Below are 18018 nucleotides of genomic sequence, written 5' to 3'. Positions count from 1 at the left end.
GACGGAATTTTCAATGCGAGTTCAATATTACAGATCATTGAACTCGCAATGATGTAAAATTAGAATAAACTTGTAAAATTAAACACGCATGGAAAATTCCGTCATTTATGACGTTTCTTTCCGGTTACATCATATGTGATGTAATTTTCCCCTTTAATATTGTAGGGCTTTTGCGTTCCCAATAAGAATTGTTAGTTTTTTTTGTTTTCCGTTTTTTATTAAAAATATTTTATAAACATAATTGCACAATTGAATCATTTATCATATTATCACTAATTTATCGTTAAAAAAACGGTTAATTTTTTCCTCAGCTGATCAACCACACAGCGATTCAAGATGGCTTTACGATCCGTTGGAACCTTCACAGATTTTCGGTCCGTTGTAGCCTTCTCACGCTTGATTCTTTGGATGTAGACGATAAACTCCATTATGTTTGAGAATCTTCTGCCTCCGCTTTGTGGGGGTTGAAATCAACTTTAGCCGAGTAGCCGAATCCTGTAAATGAAAATTAAAAGATAAATTCGTTTAGTTGCAAGATAAGATTTAAAGCACTTCAATTCTTTCAAACGCAAACATAAATTTAATTTACTCTAACGATTTTTGCAGAAATTTTATTCTTACCAGGAAACTTCTTCGGTATGCAGGAAATTCTCGCTCTTTCATTTTCAGCCCCATCAACTGTTAAACGTGAAACAGTGGCCAACTGTTTCCTTGAGAATAATCATTTCTTCTTCCGTCCGCTGCCGTTGGGTTTAGGTACTTTTGGTAGAACGAATGGCGGTCCCTGAAATCAATATAAAAAAATTGAGCAGTGATTATCATTACGGTCACTGAAACATTTGTTGTGCACACAAAGATGGGCCAATTTAATCTACTTACCCCATGTTTTCTATTGAAGAAGACCGATAACGCGGGATATCGAATCCGACTTTCGATAACCTGGGACCATTTCCATTCGTTGCAGCTACCAGTACTTCTGTGGCCATCGCCGGAAGGTACGATTAAAGGTCCAAGCAGAGAATGGGGTTTCGTGGTACAATATAAACCTAAACGAAAACTTTCCGGTTCGGCAAAAAATTGAAAACAGGTCCGCACTTAGCCAAAACAACAACATTGATATTCATTATGGGGATGAACCGAATGAACTGAAACTCACGGATGGATCAGCAACTGCGTCAGTATATCCAAGGCTTCGAATAAAAATGAATTTAACACAAACCTTTTTAATGTCGAAAATTGTTGAATTTCTGAATCAATATTTTTTCTTTTTAATCAAATTATGTTTGCTTTGATTTACTTGCACTTTTTACGTTACATGCCATGTAATATTCAAGCAACTCTATTTCCGTGTTTTTTCGGACTCAATGTTTCAGGTTTACATGTCATCCTCAATTTCAGTGCTCTTTTCGATTTCGCATTTTTAAGTTTACAGTGAAAATCGCGTTCTGTGTCATGTAATATTCATATTTTCCAATTTCAGTGATAAACATTTGTAAAATTACATCACATATGATGTAAATAAAAAGAAGCATCACAAATGCCGGAATTTTACATAAGAAAATAGTGTTCTGTGTCATGTAATATTTGTGCAATTCATATTCAGTGCTGTTAAGGATTCAGATTTTTTTTCTGTGTAGTCATGAAATGTATGTACACAGCAAAAATTATTTCCTGTAAAATTACGCAAATGTCCTGTTACAAAAACGAGCAGGACATTTACCATAATTTTACAGATCGAAAACATGATTACGTGACATTTATATTTAAGCGTACAACTTTTTTACAGGACATTTGCTGTAATAATAAATGAATCTTCGTAACTTTCAAGGAAAACAATTTAAAATTACAGGTTTTAATTACAGGTGATTTAATTTAAAGGCTACAGTTTTCAGTGACACGTAATAGTCAAATTTTTTTTCTGTGTATTATATGTGAATATAGTTTATTTTTCTACTCTAAAAGAGCGGTGCATTTTTACTTAAGTATAAAGTTCTATAAATCGATAATGAAGGCATATTTCATTTAATATTTACATCTACCCTTCGAATCAACGTCTATGCTTTCAAATCCAGGCGTAAACATCGAACAATGTTGAACGTTTTCAATGCTCTTGCGTTGGTAAAAAAAATGCGAACGACACAAAGACGCTGAACAATATTGATTGGAACAAAAATTAAATAAATGATGAAAAAATTATCAGCATTACAAGCGGTTTTTTTGTTTTACAAAATGTCAAGATATTTTCTTGAAAATTAACATACTTGCGATTGAATGTCATGACTAAGCAAACGCTATAACAAGGGTCTCATTAGGCAATTCAGCTTACATTTTATGTATGTATGTATGTATGTATGTATGTATCCACCTTGGGTTTGCGGCAGCGCCGCGGTCATGGCCAAGAAAATAACCCGTGCGACCATCTTGGTTACCACGCAAAACAATCATAGCCACTCAAAGAGACTTCCAAGGGAGTAGAATCGTAAGCAGAGGCACTTACGGTATCCAGGAATATAAGGGGAAAAAGTCTCAAGAAGCTATAACCGCATTGTTGACTAACCAAAATAGCATACAAATTATAATCCCGCCTCCAAGGCTTCCGAAAAAAGAGTGCGTCCTTATTTTACAAAAAGTAATCAAATACTTTCTTTTTCTCAACCATGCCAAATTCCCTTGGCATAAATTGAAAAACGTCCAGTATTTGAAACAGGTAACAAGCACATACTGCTACCCGCTCCTTTTGCAAAAGAAGGGTACCCAGATCCTCCCACCCATTCATTTGATGTAGATGAAATCTAATAGGTATAAAAATGGAATATAATAATATAAAATAATAGTGTGATATAATAATATAATATAATAAAATGTAGTATGATATAATATAATATAACATAAACATATACTATAATATGATTAAGCTAATGTCAAATAATATATTTAAAAAAAATATTATAAAATATATCAAAGAATAATGTATGCTCATAAAATATAATTCATGTAATATAACAATATAAAATCCAGAAAAATTATGTATTTACAGCTGCATATATTTCGATGAATGATTTTATTTTATTGACTGTAAAAAAGTGAATAATTAATTGCATTGATGAACTTCCACCACCAATGATAAGAACAAATCTTTAATTTAGCAAATATAACGAAAAACGATAGTTCAAAACGTAAGCAATTCACACTACGAAGACTGGAAACTGAAAATATGTTATTTTAAAAGCTGAATTATATGTTCAGAGAGCAATGACTTTTCTTCCTCTTGATATTTTTGTACATTTAAACATAATTGACTTTTGAAAAAATGGTGAAATGGTGAAAATAGTACGGGTACTGTGTAGAACAAAACTTGCTAGCAACTGATGTTCAGGCACTTCTATGCAGTTTTTGTTGAAAACTGGAATAGTAAATAATGTTATAACATATTACTGACGGGTATGAAACTGAGATATAGCTTGAATCAGATGATGATACAGGTAATATTGAAATATATGTATGTATGTATGTATGTATGTATGTATGTATCCACCTTGAGTTTACGGCAGCGCCTCGGTTGTGGCAAAGAAAATAGCCCGCGCGTCCATCTTGGTTACCACGCAATACAGTCATAACTACTCAATGAGACTTTCAAGGGGAATGGAATCGTAAGCAGAGTCACTTACGGTATCCAGGGTTGAAAGGGAAAAAGTCTCGAGCAGCTATAACCATATTGTTGACTAACCGAGATAGCGGCCCTTATTCTGCGCCTCGAGTGACGTGACGATAGTAGAGTCACCCAAGTCACTCTATTCCAGCAGTCGGTTTAGGTGAGGAACGTCACTCCGGATGAACTTTGTGAGTTCTTACACTATTCTCGTAGTCACCGTGGGTGAGAATCGTCGCATTCGGGTGACGATTTTAGGTGACAATTGTCGGTACCTTTTCAGGTCGCGACGAGATAGAAATTCAAAGAAAAAATTATGAACAGGGAATAATTTGGCTCTAAAAGTTCAACAACATTAAAGTATGACCATTTTAAAAACAATTATCACGAACAAATCTAGATTCGCTGAACTAATTCGGCAATCGATGAGGATTGTCGGAACATTTTCAGGTGGTGACAAAAAATAAATTTAAAAATTTAACAGAAAATTTATGTACACGGCAATGACAAGCTCTAAATAGTTAATTAAATGATAAAGAATGATAGTTTTGAATATGTATGATTTTTTTTATTTATTGAAATTTTCTTGGGTTCTTGGGCGCAGTCTCGAAGATGGCGCAATCATGTTGTAAGTTTTTGTCCAGTTCTAAGATTACGACCACTTTTCCAAATCTAAAAAATAACAATAAAATCCATTAGTAAAGAATCAGTACGCCACAATCAACTAGCTGTTCGGATCGATAATTTCCGGCATGCCACGGTGGTAACCTCGGTTGGAGAAAATATATAAACCGGCACCATTCGGAGCCGTCGGCATCTGATTTTGTTTTTTCGGCAATAATACCCAAATTCGAACCCAGCTTTGATGAGCGAAATTTCTACTTACGTCGCTCAAATCGTCCGTTTATCATCCTCAAGCAGCTTGCTGTGACCGTACCATCCGATGATGGCCATTTTCGAATCGAAATTCTAAACCGTTACAGAAAAAACTAATTCGGAAAATTCGAAGCGAAAGCAAAATCAAAACAGCACCAGCTAAATTCTACCATTTTGACACATGTGTTCATTCGGCCACTCACCTAGAATGAACCTCTGTCACTTTACCCATATTGACTACGGGAATAAGGTGACAAATCTCACGGTGACTCCGAGGTGAGGTGACAATCGTCACGTCACGCGCGGCGCAGAATAAGGGCCAGCATAATACAGTACAATATAATGGTATAATGTGGGATAATCTAATACAAATACATAATATAAGTTATTTGGTGTATCGTTGAATCAGCTAAGAATAAAAAGAAAAGGAAATGTGCACGACGATATTTTTCCTTTTATTGTATTTGCTTGTTCTGAAAAGTTATAAGGCAATTAAGATTAAAAAAATAGATTTGTTGATAAATGAATTTACTATAACATGTACAAAAACCATATAAATAACAGTGATTGCTAAAGTCTAAATTAAATTTGAAATTCTAATGTGAAATTCACTGAATGAATGCATTGAAATCATGTGGAGTAATATGAGTTTGTTAGAAATGTGAAATATGCGAACTAAAGCTAAAAGAATCATCCAGTTGTCGAGTGATAGACAAAGACCAAGTCATGCCGCCTTCTCTGTTGATATAAACCTAGCTAAAATTATAAACAAGTTAAATACAGGTAAAACACTATCCCAACGAACACAACATAAACCTTGCTTAAATTCTTTGAAAGGAGATACTTTTAAAATAATCATACAGTTTGAGATGAAACCTGTAAGAAATTTATGCGTATTATTGTATGAGAACAGGCTTGACATGCCTGTTGTAAAACATCCGATCAGTGCTCCCAAGATGTCCTAATGTAGAAATGAATGAATGACAATCATAAAAACTTCGGCAGTAATCTAGTATTCCTATGTGCTGAAATATACAAAATGTCATTTCAAATCCTGAAAATATCAAACATGGAAAATGATTTTAATTCATGACACCCGCCGCGAAAAATTGACTATATTTTATTGATTAATAGATTGCTTTTATACTATCTGATGGTTTCCTGGCTGCATTCCATTTGGCTGTTTCTTGAGTTTCAAAAATAATCAATTAGTATTTTGTAAATCAGATAATTTTATAATAAATAAGTTAAGCTTTGATGCATTGCCCTTTGAAGTTCAATTATCCAAGTTAAAATAAAATAGATATGGATATTGGTTGCACGAGTTTTGGCTGCAAATAAAATTTTAATTATCAGAAAAACTAAAACTGAATTCGTTGTTAACCTTTTTCCGCAACTCAGGCCCATCTGCAGCCTTTGGAAGAGTCGCTCAACATCATGAAAACCTGCACTATAGAGAACAACTATGAAATGTTTCACAGGATTGAAATGTTTCAGTCATGCAAACAGGAGCCGATCAAATGTGTAGAAGTGTTTGTAAAAACTCACTCAACGAGATCACTACATACATACTATAGTCAGTTCCCGCTGCCATTGCACTCGCCTTGGGGTTTGAGTATTATTCAAAAGTGGGTAAAAGGAAATATTTATTTAAGGACAATAAAAAGCATCATTCAGAACATCTGCCGGAGAATCTGCGGATGCCATTCTTTTCTTCTTTGCCACTCTGCAGTTGCGTGATTGGGTAGTTCCGTTAATCTCAGTCACTCACTTTTCTTGCATGAATCCAAAAGTAGCCCTTGGACAGCTTTGTAGCACACACACACTTAAACACGAACGCCACGCTTTTCTACCCGTTTGCCGAAGGAGAGAAATTAGATTGTGCCAAGCAGAGAATTAGTTATTTTCCGGGACTTGATCATTGTTTTATCTTTAGAAAAAATATCAATAACACTTTGTTACACTTGTAAATATATTAAACTGTTGATGCTATTACTGATAATAGTGTTCAATAATATGTATATTCTACCACTCTGCGAGTTGAGGATGAATGTCACACAAAACCATAATCATTTATTAAGCAAAATTGAACCATTCTCATCACTCCTCCCGACGGCCCAACTCGAACGACTTTGAGTTCTTACCAAAAACACCAATCTTTTGGCAATTCAGCTTACATTTTATACAAAGAAATTAATTTTTGTATATGTACTTGTATATGTATTCACTGATTTTTTATGGAATTTTCTCAAGCTTGAAATTTTTGGTTCGTGGAAAGAGTGCCACTATATTTATTGTTATATATTTTTTCACTGTAAAAGTCACATCAGCTTCGTTTCAAGATTGAGAAGATTTCAAAATTATATAAAATCAAATAAATTCTCCAGAATCGGTTTTAGTGCGAAATCAGAGTGTCATATTTCACTACCCAAAATGAGATCTTTTTGGAAATTTTTCTTAATACTGAAAAGCTATACGTTTTGTCATGCAAATAGTTGTTTATGCAACAAGTTTCAAAAAGTGGTTTTTTCAGCACGAGTCGTTAATTTATTCAACGAGGATTGCTGAGTCGGATAACTACGACGTAAAAATTGTCCCTTGAAAATTCATTTATTAACCAACAACTAAAAATAAAGTTGGTCGTGCTGAAATGTAGCACTTTTCGATACTGTTTTCAGTGTGAAAATGTTCAATTTTGAACTGCATAACTGTTATTTTGAATAAAGAAAATGCCTTTTTACATTGATTTACATGTGATTCCCACCAGTTTAAAATAAAATAGTATGAATCATAAGGCGTGTCACTATGTGACACTGACAAATTTTTAATTGAAAACTAGCTCTTCTAACAAATTTAAAAGCAGTATCTTGTTTGATAGATAGAAATCTTATAATAATAGGAATTGCATAGAAAAATTTAATAGAACATTCCCAAAGAAATAAGGGATAAAAAAGCAAGCATCTTATTTGTTTGATGTGCAATTTCGATAAAGCAAAATTAATCAAACGTAGGCAAACTTTTTTTTTAAGTTTGAAAACCTAATTTAAAAAAAGCGGGACATTTCAAATAAAAAGTGGGACGGCGGGACATTTTCCAAAAAAGCGGGACGGATGGCAACCCTACAATAAGGGGTCGCTCAACGAGCCTAAAATTGGTATGGGATTTTGAGACATTTTGTTCCGGAGCATCATGAAAATCTAGTTTTTCATTAATAACTTTGGTCTCATTCGGCCGATTTCTTTTGAAAACAATTTTTCTTAAAGCCTAAACTATGACAAATATTTCATCTAAAGACTGCCTTTCAATTTGACTTATGATAAAAAAGTTATTAGACTTCAAAAATGGGGTAACTTTTTCCAGGGTGATATTCATCACTGTTAATGCGTCAAAATGTTTGAAGCGGTGTCTCTCATTAATAGTGATGAAAATCACCTTTTAAAAAGATAGCTCTTTTTTGAAGCTTAAGAACTCTTTTATCTTTACTCGAATCGAAAGGCAGTCTTCGAATGAAATATTTGTCATAGTTTAGGCTTCAAGTAAAACTGTTTTGAAAAGAAATCGGTCGAATGAGACCAAAGTTATTCATTTAAAACTGGGTTTTCATGTTCCTCCCGAACAAAATGTCTCAAAATCCCATATAAACTTTAGGCTCGGTTAGCAACCCCTTCCCGTGATCCGATCTGGTACAAATTTAGCATGAGATCTTGTACTAGGCCTAGGATAAATTTAAGCCTGCAGCGCATTACATTTTCAAATCTCGGATCATTTATTTATCTATTTATTTATAACAAATCAACGGAACACATATTGGTCCAAATGGTGAATTAAAATAAATATATAAAGAGTACTTAGTCCAATTACAGGGTTCTCAATACACTTAAAACTTTACTACGAAAAACATCTCTCGAAACGTCAAAGTCGAAGTGCTCAGAAAAACGGTTGAATGTTTTCATTACATTGATGATAGCGCTATTAGCTCCATAATTGTTCAAACGAATGGGAATATACAACCGCAGATCTTGGTTTCTAAGTCCACGGGGTCGCACACTTAGAGGAATGGCTTCTAGGAGCGTGGGGTAGTCAAATCGCGATGTCAAGAGATCGGCGACGAAGGAAGCTCGTGTTGCGTTCCTGTGGGCTTGAAGAGTATCTATGTCTATGAGACGGTATCGATGTTCATAGCTTGGCAAGTGAAACGGTTCTTGCCAAGGCAGGTGTCTAAGGGCAAATCGCAAGAAGCGCCGCTGTATAGCCCCGATCCGTTCGGCCCCATTCTGGTAGTAGGGACACCAAACAGCTGATGCATATTCAAGGATAGAGCGAACAATACTGCAATACAAACTTTTCAGGCAATACACATCCTTGAAGTCCTTGGACACTCGAAATAAGAATCCAAAACTTCTCGAGGTTTGTCGACAACGTAGTTTGTGTGTGTCCTGAGTTCCAGCTTCCTGTCTAGAATTACACCCAGATCGTTGATGTGTTCTACGCGTGCGATTGGCTCATCTCCGAGGAAGTACTCAGCGGAAAAAGGCAGACGCTTTCTTGAAAAGCTGATTACTGCACACTAACTGCGATTCAAAGGCAAGCAGTTTATATCACACCAGTGCAGTGTGCGAAGAGGTTAAATTGATTTTGTATCAATATCGTTCTGGCCGTTGATGTTGTAAAATAGTTTTAGGTCATCAGCATAGCATAGCTTTGGGCCGTCGAGGAGTGAGAGCGCATCGCTGAAGTAGATTAAGAAGATAATCGGCCCTTAATGGCTTCCCTGAGGCACACCAGAAGAAGCAGAGAATTGTTTGGAGAAAGAGTCCTCCGTGCGAACTGTTAATTTACGTCCTGATAGGTAGCTCCGGAATCAGTCAAGAAGAGTTCCACAGAAACCCAGGCGTTCGAGTTTTCCAATGGCAATATCGTGGTTGACTTTGTCGAATGCCGCAGATAAATCGGTGTAAATAGCGTCGGTTTGAGACTTCGCAGCAAAACTTTCATGCACGTAAGAAGTAAACGTCAGAAGGTTAGTTGGTGTGGAGTGCTTGGGCAAGAATCCGTGTTGATCGTCGGAAAAAATCATTTGGGGCAGTCTTATGTATACTTGGCTGGGTTTTAGTTCATCGATTACGACAGACTACTGAGAATGCGTATCCTTACGGGAATGAGTCTTTTAGGATTCGCCGACGACGTGGTTCATCGGACCCATAAACCGAAGAGGTCCAGCTACTCGCCACAGAAGCAATCAAGAAGGTGGAAAGTTCGATGCGCATTATGTAGGGAAACGAAGATTATTTAAGTCCGGGAAAAAACGTCTGGAATAAAAATCATGCTCAGTATAAATATTTAAATTTGCTTAGTGTTTAACAAAATGTATAGTCTTTGTTCGTCCAACTTAGTCGAATTTAAGTTGGAAGCTGTAAAACAGACATTATATTCAAATATATTCCTTTTCATATTGTTAGAAACGGCCTAGTTGCTTAGTTTTATAGAGTCATCATAAGGGTCTTGGGCATGGGTGGCCAACATTTTCAACAGGCGAGCCAAATTTCGGAAATAAGATTTGTTGGCAGGCCAAAAAACTAGTTATTCTGAAATATTTCAAGAAAACAAAAAATAACAAATTTTTGAATACGTTAAGGAAAAAATGCATTTGCATAGATCGCATTAAGTATAGATTCATCTTAACAAGTCAGTTTTGTCGCTTTCATATACAAATAAATTTCACATCTACATAGATTAATAGATTACAGTGGAAACATTTATCAAATGTTCCAGTATATCGATTGGACAAGTGCATTGGCAAATCCTTCCATAATCAGGATGATATGAATTTCAGAGTTTTATAATCATTGCAGTTTTTTTTAGCAAAAATTTTGCTGCGATGCGGTTTTGTGTATGACTATTTGAGAAAACCCTGTCAAAAGGCGGGGTAGGGCTCTGAAGAGTTTAAACCTAGGAATCTTCAATATTTTTCTTATGTTTATTGGTTAATTTTTCAAACTTATGTATATGTAGTTTCATTAGGTTCATCTGCCTTTGACAAAGTTTTAATATTAACCATAAGATTTATCCATTTGAAAACTATCAAAAGTCTTTTAAATATCAACAATTGTCAACACATTTCCTATCTTCATCAGCACAATTTATTAATCGATTTAAGAGTTGAGCCCCGCAATAAATTTGTCAACTACGCCACCAACCGTTGCGTCGGTTGGACGCTCGAACGTAGCTAATTCATTCACAAACCTGACAATCAATCAATCGAACCAACAACATCGGTCAATCCGGGTCGTCTCGGAAACACTCGAAAGAATGAAGTGTTTGCATGCAAATTAGCAGCCATCATGTCCACCCACAGCACAACTTGGATCTCCCTACCTATAAGATTCTTAAAACAGCCAACCAAGGTGTCACGTGGAATGATCGTTTCTGAACCAAAGTAAGTTAAATATGCCGTCTGACGTTTGAATCTTCCTGGAAAAGAGGTGGTGCCAAAAGAAGGGAGCTTATTATCGTATTGTTGTGCGCTATAATGATGACGAGACGGCAATGGCAATGAGAAAACGAAGGATCCAAACGGTCCGGTCAAGTGGTAGACAATTTGATTTATTGTCTTGTTATGTTCCACCTCCGTTTCGAAACACCACCGGTTGACTTTTTTTTTCTCGTAGAAGAAAATTGTTAAAAACAAGCTCTTGAAAAATTTTGAACATTATTCGGAAGGGGTTTCCGAACAAGAGGCTACAAGAAGGTTGAAAGTTTTAAGAGAATTTTTTAAATGCACGAAGCTAGCTACTGAAAGAGAGACAGGCAAAAAGTGGCAACTCCTAGTGTCTTTCCCAGTGACGATAAACTAATTACAAATTCCCAGATTGAAAGTTTAGCATAAAGACTTTGTAAGCCAAGTGAGAGAGTTGACACTAATTGAGTGGAATTGTTCGATGGTCTTGCGCCATGGCTGGTAAAACAGCAAACAATGATCTTTTACTATCAGTTACCCATTTAAGAGGCCCCGCCAATTGGCTCAGGGTGGATTTTCCGCGATGGCTGTCGGGCGCGGAATTTTCCTCCCGATAGTGATTTTCCTAATTGAGACCCATTAGCATTGATAAACGAATTAATGGGCGGTGCGCGGTCGATTGGAATGCTGCTGTTGAAATTGAGATGTTAATTCGTGAGAAAGGAAGATGGAAATTGGAATTTGCCGTTGTTGGAGGTGTCGTGTTCGAATTGTTGGGAGTCGCAGACCAGAGCGATAGAGATTTGGCCGGAGCTTATGTTAATGTCACCTCAGAAAGAGCTGGCTTAACTGATTTGGAAATTTTAAATTTTTTATGTTGCATTGAATGAAGAAGCTGAAAGCTATGTGGTTGATTCAGCAATGAAATAAACTACCTCTATCAGGAAATAAAACATGATTTTTTTCAAAAAGATGAATCAAGCTTTTTAACAATGATTTCAAAGAAATTGTTTAAAGAGCATGAGCATTTGAGTATTTCATTTGCCATCACCATTGAATATTTTTGAGGATTTGATAATAATATACACAGAATCATTAAATTTAGGAATTGGAACTTGCTTCTTGTATGATAAAAGTTATAAAACCGTTTAAGTTTAAAATTATGCTATTAAAAAAGCTTTTTTTTTTGTTTCGATTATAGTCGTTTTAACATATTCGTGTCATTCGCGACTTATATCAACGATGAAGTTGGCGGACAAGTCATTGAAAAACTTATCCGGTACAACTGTGACCGATGTTTACTCTTGGGCTCGAACTCACGGACATCGGCTCAGAAAGCAACTGACTTGCCAACTGAGCTATATCACAAGCCAATTAAGAAAGCTATTCGAATAAACAATTTTTAAACATGTTGTATAAATTTTGTATACAAATTCGTAACTTTTTGTAACAAAGGCATGTGCAGTATTATTTAATTGGAGGAAATTTATAGTATGATTAAATTTTCAAAAAAATTTCAGATTAGCAGCTGGTGGAAAATTTTTCAAAATAAAATAAGGCTTAAAAATTCAGATCAAAAGATAAGTTTTTTATCAGACAGAATGCAAACAAGAAATGTCAAAACAAAAGTCTAAATTTATATCAAGGATGTTAAAACATTGATTATGTTGTTTATTGTTTGAACCAATCTATAATAATTGGAAGACTGAGAGGCAACTCAGATAACGAATACGATTACTAGATTTGACAATCATGAAGTAAAATCAATTCATCGTTCATTCAACTTAAGTAAAGATTCAGAATATGGCTTTTTAATAAATTATAGAAAATGCATTCCTTATATTGAATTTCAAGTACAAATTCTGACCCCTTTTGTTATCTTATTTCGAATTTCAAGTCAAAATCAAAATCAAAACTTTGGGATGCAATCCTGAAATTAAGAGCTGATTTTATCACCCTTTTTACTGGAATAGATTTAAAGTAAATAAATTCCAACTGAATTTACATTTCAGCTAAGCACTTTGATCTGACAGAAACCTTAGATATAAATTTCGAAACGCAGTGTAAATCGAATTGTTTTTGTTGTGAATTTCGAATGTAACATAACCAAAAACATTTTAAAAACGTTGCTCAAACTTTAGTATTAAATGAAAATCTTACTTAAGACCTAGAGCCAATTTTGGTTCCATAATTGCCAAAAATTGCAAATAATTCTCCTTGCTGGCATAAATTAAGGAAACTCGTATGATAAACAGTGAACTATCGTGTGTTATTCATACTTCATTTTATCATCAAGCTAACGTTTTAACAATGAACTTCCTCTGTAGTAATAAGACAGCTCAAGTAGTAGAACATAAATATAAAGGATTTTAAAATAATAAAAATAAATGCTTCGAAACATTTTCGATACAATCTTTGTTATTATATTCGAATGATGACTTTATTCATTATTCGAAAAGTTCAATTTTTTCCATTGGCATATTGAAGATTCAAAGTGGGATCAAAGTTAGATAGTTTGATCATGCATAAGGTTACTAGATTGCCCGGTTTGTTCGGGTTTCCAGAATATTTAATACAAAATTTGGGAACAGTCTGGCTCAGCTTGGGTGCCTAGATTTCATTGAAAAAGCCCGGATTTCTTCACTTTATTCGGCAAATCAACAAAAAAAAAAAAAAAACAAATTGTGATGTAAAATTTTGTATTTATGAATCCAAAACGAATTAAGTTCTTCAAAAGTAACCATAAACGTTTTTTAGAAAGCCTTTAATATGATTTAGAATTTGTCAATAAATTTTGATGAAAAAATTTATTTTTTAATTTTTTTCTTTCAATTTTCGGGTTTTTACAAAATTTGCTCGAATATTGCCCGGATATTGCCCGGATTTTCGCGCGTTATCTTTGAAAAAGTACCCGGATTTTGCCAGGTTTGTATATAAAATTCCCGAGATTTACCCGTCCCGTCAACATGCTGTAAAAATTCTGGCAAATTGAATCATCCATATCATAATAAATTTATCACAAATGGCAAAACCTTTATTTAAATTCCTCATTAAAACTGGCAAAGTTCAAAAGTATCACATAAGATTCATAAACAGTAAATTAAGTTTAGCTAGAAACCAGAAAGATTTGCTGGATATTGTCCCGATATCTTTCCAGCGATTTTGTTTTCCAGAAAATTCAGCAGAATCAATTACTGTAAATCCAGCAAGCTCAATTGCTGAAAATCAGCATTTTTTTTTTCAAAACAACAACCGGAAAACTTTGGATTCTAAATTAGATTTTAAATTGAAATTTCTAAGTAATTTTTAACGACTGATGATTATTATTCTTTTTAATTTAAATTGGCATTTCAGTCAAAAGGAAGCAAACACTAAAATTTACAATTTGCCCGACGTTTCGGCCTTTGGTCTTGGCCTTCCTCAAGGGATATCTAAAAATTATTTTATTTTTTGAAAATTTTTGAAGTTGTGAATTTTACAAAGTTTTGTCTAATGTTGTACTTACATTGCATTATACTGTATGTGTTCCTGAGTGTATCGGATGTGAGGGGAAGTTTTGCTGGTATCTAACCTGTTATGATAATTGTTTTTTGTTGAATTTTCTATTTGAATATTGGATTTGTGTGTACTTTACCTTTATCTTGTATGTTGTTATCACTATGGTCATAATTTTATAAAAATTTCTAACTGTTTTCTGCGGACACAATTTGTTTAAACCTTTTAATTTTAATGTGGTTTTGTTTACACTTGATGTTGGATTGTGTGTTTGTATGTGTGAAGTAATTACATTTTTGTATTTAATATAGAAGTGTGTAAAAGCTCTTTTTCCAAAATTGATCTTATTTATCTAGTGTGCGTATACTTATCATTCTACTGTTTCAGTCGGGTGGCTGCTCCATATGGGTTGATCCGGATAGAGCCATTGGTTGAGATGAGTTGAGTGTCGGATCGGCTTGGTTAAATTTTGTTTTTACTCTCCTTCGATTGGCACTCACTGAGTGTAGTATCTCGGAGTATACAGGAGACATATCTTCTACGTCGGTACGATAATTAACAGCGTGTTTGGTGGATTTGATGTGAAATGTCTCAAGAACGTTCAGGCGTGAGTTCTGGTATGTACGATCTAAAACGTTTGCCTTCGTTAGATCGAAGCGGTGTTGATGCGTCACGCAGTGCTTGACGAGAGCTGTGGTGCTATCGGCTAATGCTTTTATCTTCTCACTCGAATAATCGCAGCCTGTGTTGAGAAGCGAATCTAGTTTGGTTATGCTAGATTTATGTGCTGATAGACGTTTTTTAAATAGTTGTTGCGTTTGGCCAATATATTTTCCTGGGCAACCTGTGCATGGGATCTGGTATATAATATTATGCTGTAACATTATATCGAGTGGATCTTTTACTTTTGTGTAGAAGTTTTTTATGGTGTTGTTAGATTTTGTAGCGATTCGCCAGGTTGAATAATCTTCTTTAAATATATTGGCGAGTTGTTCACTTAGCTGTGGTACATATGGAGCGGCGCTGTATCTTTTTGGTTCCTGATTTTCGATTTTATTTTCCTCAGTAGGCTTTTCCACTTGTGATGTAATAGTATGAAATATTCTATTTATCAAGGTGGTTGGATAGTTGTTGATTTTGAGTTGTTGGTGAACTATATCTTTTATTTGAGTTTTGCTGAGGTTTTTACTTAGGGTGTTGACACGTTGTACAAAGTTGTAAGCTACATTTATTTTCATTTTGAGACTGTGGAGTGATAGATAGTTGAGTATTCGACCAGACGCTATCGGCTTGCTGTACCACTCAGTTGACATGTTTCCATCTGGGAATCTGATCACGACCATATCGAGGAACGGAAGTCGGCCTTCGTTTTCTTCTTCGACCGTGAACTGTAAGTGGGAATCGTATAAGTTGAAGCTCTGCAAAGTTTCGTGGACCTTGTCTTTTGGTAGTACTAGGAATAAGTCATCCACGTACTTTTTTAGAACGGGTATTTTGTAAGTCATGTTTCTCGTGACTGTGTCGATCAAAATACTTATAACGATATCTGCCAAAATTGGTGATAGTGGGCTCCCCATAGCTGTGCCAAATTTTTGGAGGTAAATGTTTGACTTGTACATAAAATAGCTGCTGTCGAGGCAGAACTCAGTTATTTCCAGAAAGAGGTCTAGATTTATATTTGTATTATCCCGTATCTTATCCCAGTTGTTGATGATTCCGCTTATGACAAGATATTTGGGAACACTACAAACACGCCATTAATCGCATCAAAAAGTCAATTCTCAATATTGAAATCGAACACACGTGGTATATGATCAAAAACTGTGAGAAGAGATTAAAAACACTAAAGTCAGATATTCAAAACTACGTTGGCAATAGTGTGGCTGTCAAATACATCAATACGCAAACGAAAGCCTACAACACTAATTCATTTAAACGCAATAAAACAGTTATGCACAAATTGCAAAACCTACTAGCAATGCCCACGCAGAAATTTGAAAACCAACCGATTACCAACAAAAAAGCCATACTTAATGCCACAAAACTCGAAATTCCACCAGAAGTTACAACGTTGCTAAGCCTAGGGCCAAAATTCACATTACCGTACAATGATGCAAATGATATCCCAATTCTTCATTTGTTGGCTGGAATAGAAGATTTGATCAAAACCAACAAAGACGTTGACGTACAGAATCGAAACAGGTTTCGGGCCGCAAATGCTATAAAAACACATCTAGATAAATACAGTAAAAACATTAAAAAAGATCCAACTGAAAAATTCTTAACCAACGCAAGAAATAACACAACCAAATTTTTAAAACAAAATCCAGAAATATGCATTCTACAATCAGACAAGGGAAATAAGACAGTCATTATGTATAGAGAAGCCTATGACAACAGAATGCTACAGCTGGTCAGTGACACAAACACGTATGCTAAACAAAACAAAGATCTAACTACAATATTTGAAACCAAAACAAATGATATAGTAAAACGACTGCTACAACTAAAACTCATAGATCACAAAACTGCTTACTACCTCAAAAGCACCACAGCTACGTGTCCCAGAATTTACGGTCAGCCTAAGGCCCACAAGTCAGATCTTCCTTTGAGACCAGTCGTGCCAGCTTTGACCAGCCCAACATACAGATTATCAAAATTTCTTGCGTCAATTTTACAACGATCGATACAATCCGAAACCAACATCAAAAATTCTTTCGAATTTTCTACCGAAATATGCAACACCGTAATCCCCAAAGACCACATTATGGTGTCCTTCGATGTAATATCGCTTTTTACAAATGTTCCCAAATATCTTGTCATAAGCGGAATCATCAACAACTGGGATAAGATACGGGATAATACAAATATAAATCTAGACCTCTTTCTGGAAATAACTGAGTTCTGCCTCGACAGCAGCTATTTTATGTACAAGTCAAACATTTACCTCCAAAAATTTGGCACAGCTATGGGGAGCCCACTATCACCAATTTTGGCAGATATCGTTATAAGTATTTTGATCGACACAGTCACGAGAAACATGACTTACAAAATACCCGTTCTAAAAAAGTACGTGGATGACTTATTCCTAGTACTACCAAAAGACAAGGTCCACGAAACTTTGCAGAGCTTCAACTTATACGATTCCCACTTACAGTTCACGGTCGAAGAAGAAAACGAAGGCCGACTTCCGTTCCTCGATATGGTCGTGATCAGATTCCCAGATGGAAACATGTCAACTGAGTGGTACAGCAAGCCGATAGCGTCTGGTCGAATACTCAACTATCTATCACTCCACAGTCTCAAAATGAAAATAAATGTAGCTTACAACTTTGTACAACGTGTCAACACCCTAAGTAAAAACCTCAGCAAAACTCAAATAAAAGATATAGTTCACCAACAACTCAAAATCAACAACTATCCAACCACCTTGATAAATAGAATATTTCATACTATTACATCACAAGTGGAAAAGCCTACTGAGGAAAATAAAATCGAAAATCAGGAACCAAAAAGATACAGCGCCGCTCCATATGTACCA

General features: G+C 35.2%; 1 protein-coding gene and 1 long non-coding RNA gene across 2 annotated transcripts; both read right to left on the bottom strand.

Annotated features, from left to right (window-relative positions):
* Positions 1 to 214: 214 nt before the first annotated feature.
* LOC129749661 (uncharacterized) lies at positions 215 to 1100 on the bottom strand. Its single transcript, XR_008738123.1, has 3 exons — positions 880 to 1100; positions 622 to 784; positions 215 to 495 (listed from the first exon to the last, which is right to left on the bottom strand). It is a non-coding gene; the product is annotated as an uncharacterized LOC129749661 (long non-coding RNA).
* A 3273-nt stretch (positions 1101 to 4373) lies between these two features.
* Positions 4374 to 15982, bottom strand: LOC129742948 (uncharacterized). Its single transcript, XM_055734886.1, has 3 exons — positions 15667 to 15982; positions 14978 to 15219; positions 4374 to 4466 (listed from the first exon to the last, which is right to left on the bottom strand). The coding sequence occupies exons 1-3, from the start codon at positions 15980 to 15982 to the stop codon at positions 4374 to 4376; spliced, it is 651 nt and encodes a 216-aa protein (XP_055590861.1).
* Positions 15983 to 18018: the final 2036 nt, after the last annotated feature.

Source organism: Uranotaenia lowii, chromosome 2 (genome assembly GCF_029784155.1).
Source record: "Uranotaenia lowii strain MFRU-FL chromosome 2, ASM2978415v1, whole genome shotgun sequence".
NCBI classification, from domain to species: Eukaryota; Metazoa; Arthropoda; class Insecta; order Diptera; family Culicidae; genus Uranotaenia; species Uranotaenia lowii.
This window is presented reverse-complemented; position numbering and strand designations above follow the sequence as displayed.

Coding starts and splice junctions, on each gene's coding strand:
- LOC129742948 (XM_055734886.1), bottom strand. CDS start 15,982: ATGACTTACAAAATACCCGTTCTAAAAAAGTACGTGGATGACTTATTC. Junction 15,220..15,666: donor ACAACGTGTCAACACCCTAA/GTAAAAACCTCA, acceptor TTCTCAACACAG/GCTGCGATTATTCGAGTGAG. Junction 4,467..14,977: donor ACTCCGAGATACTACACTCA/GTGAGTGCCAAT, acceptor AAACAAAATCAG/ATGCCGACGGCTCCGAATGG.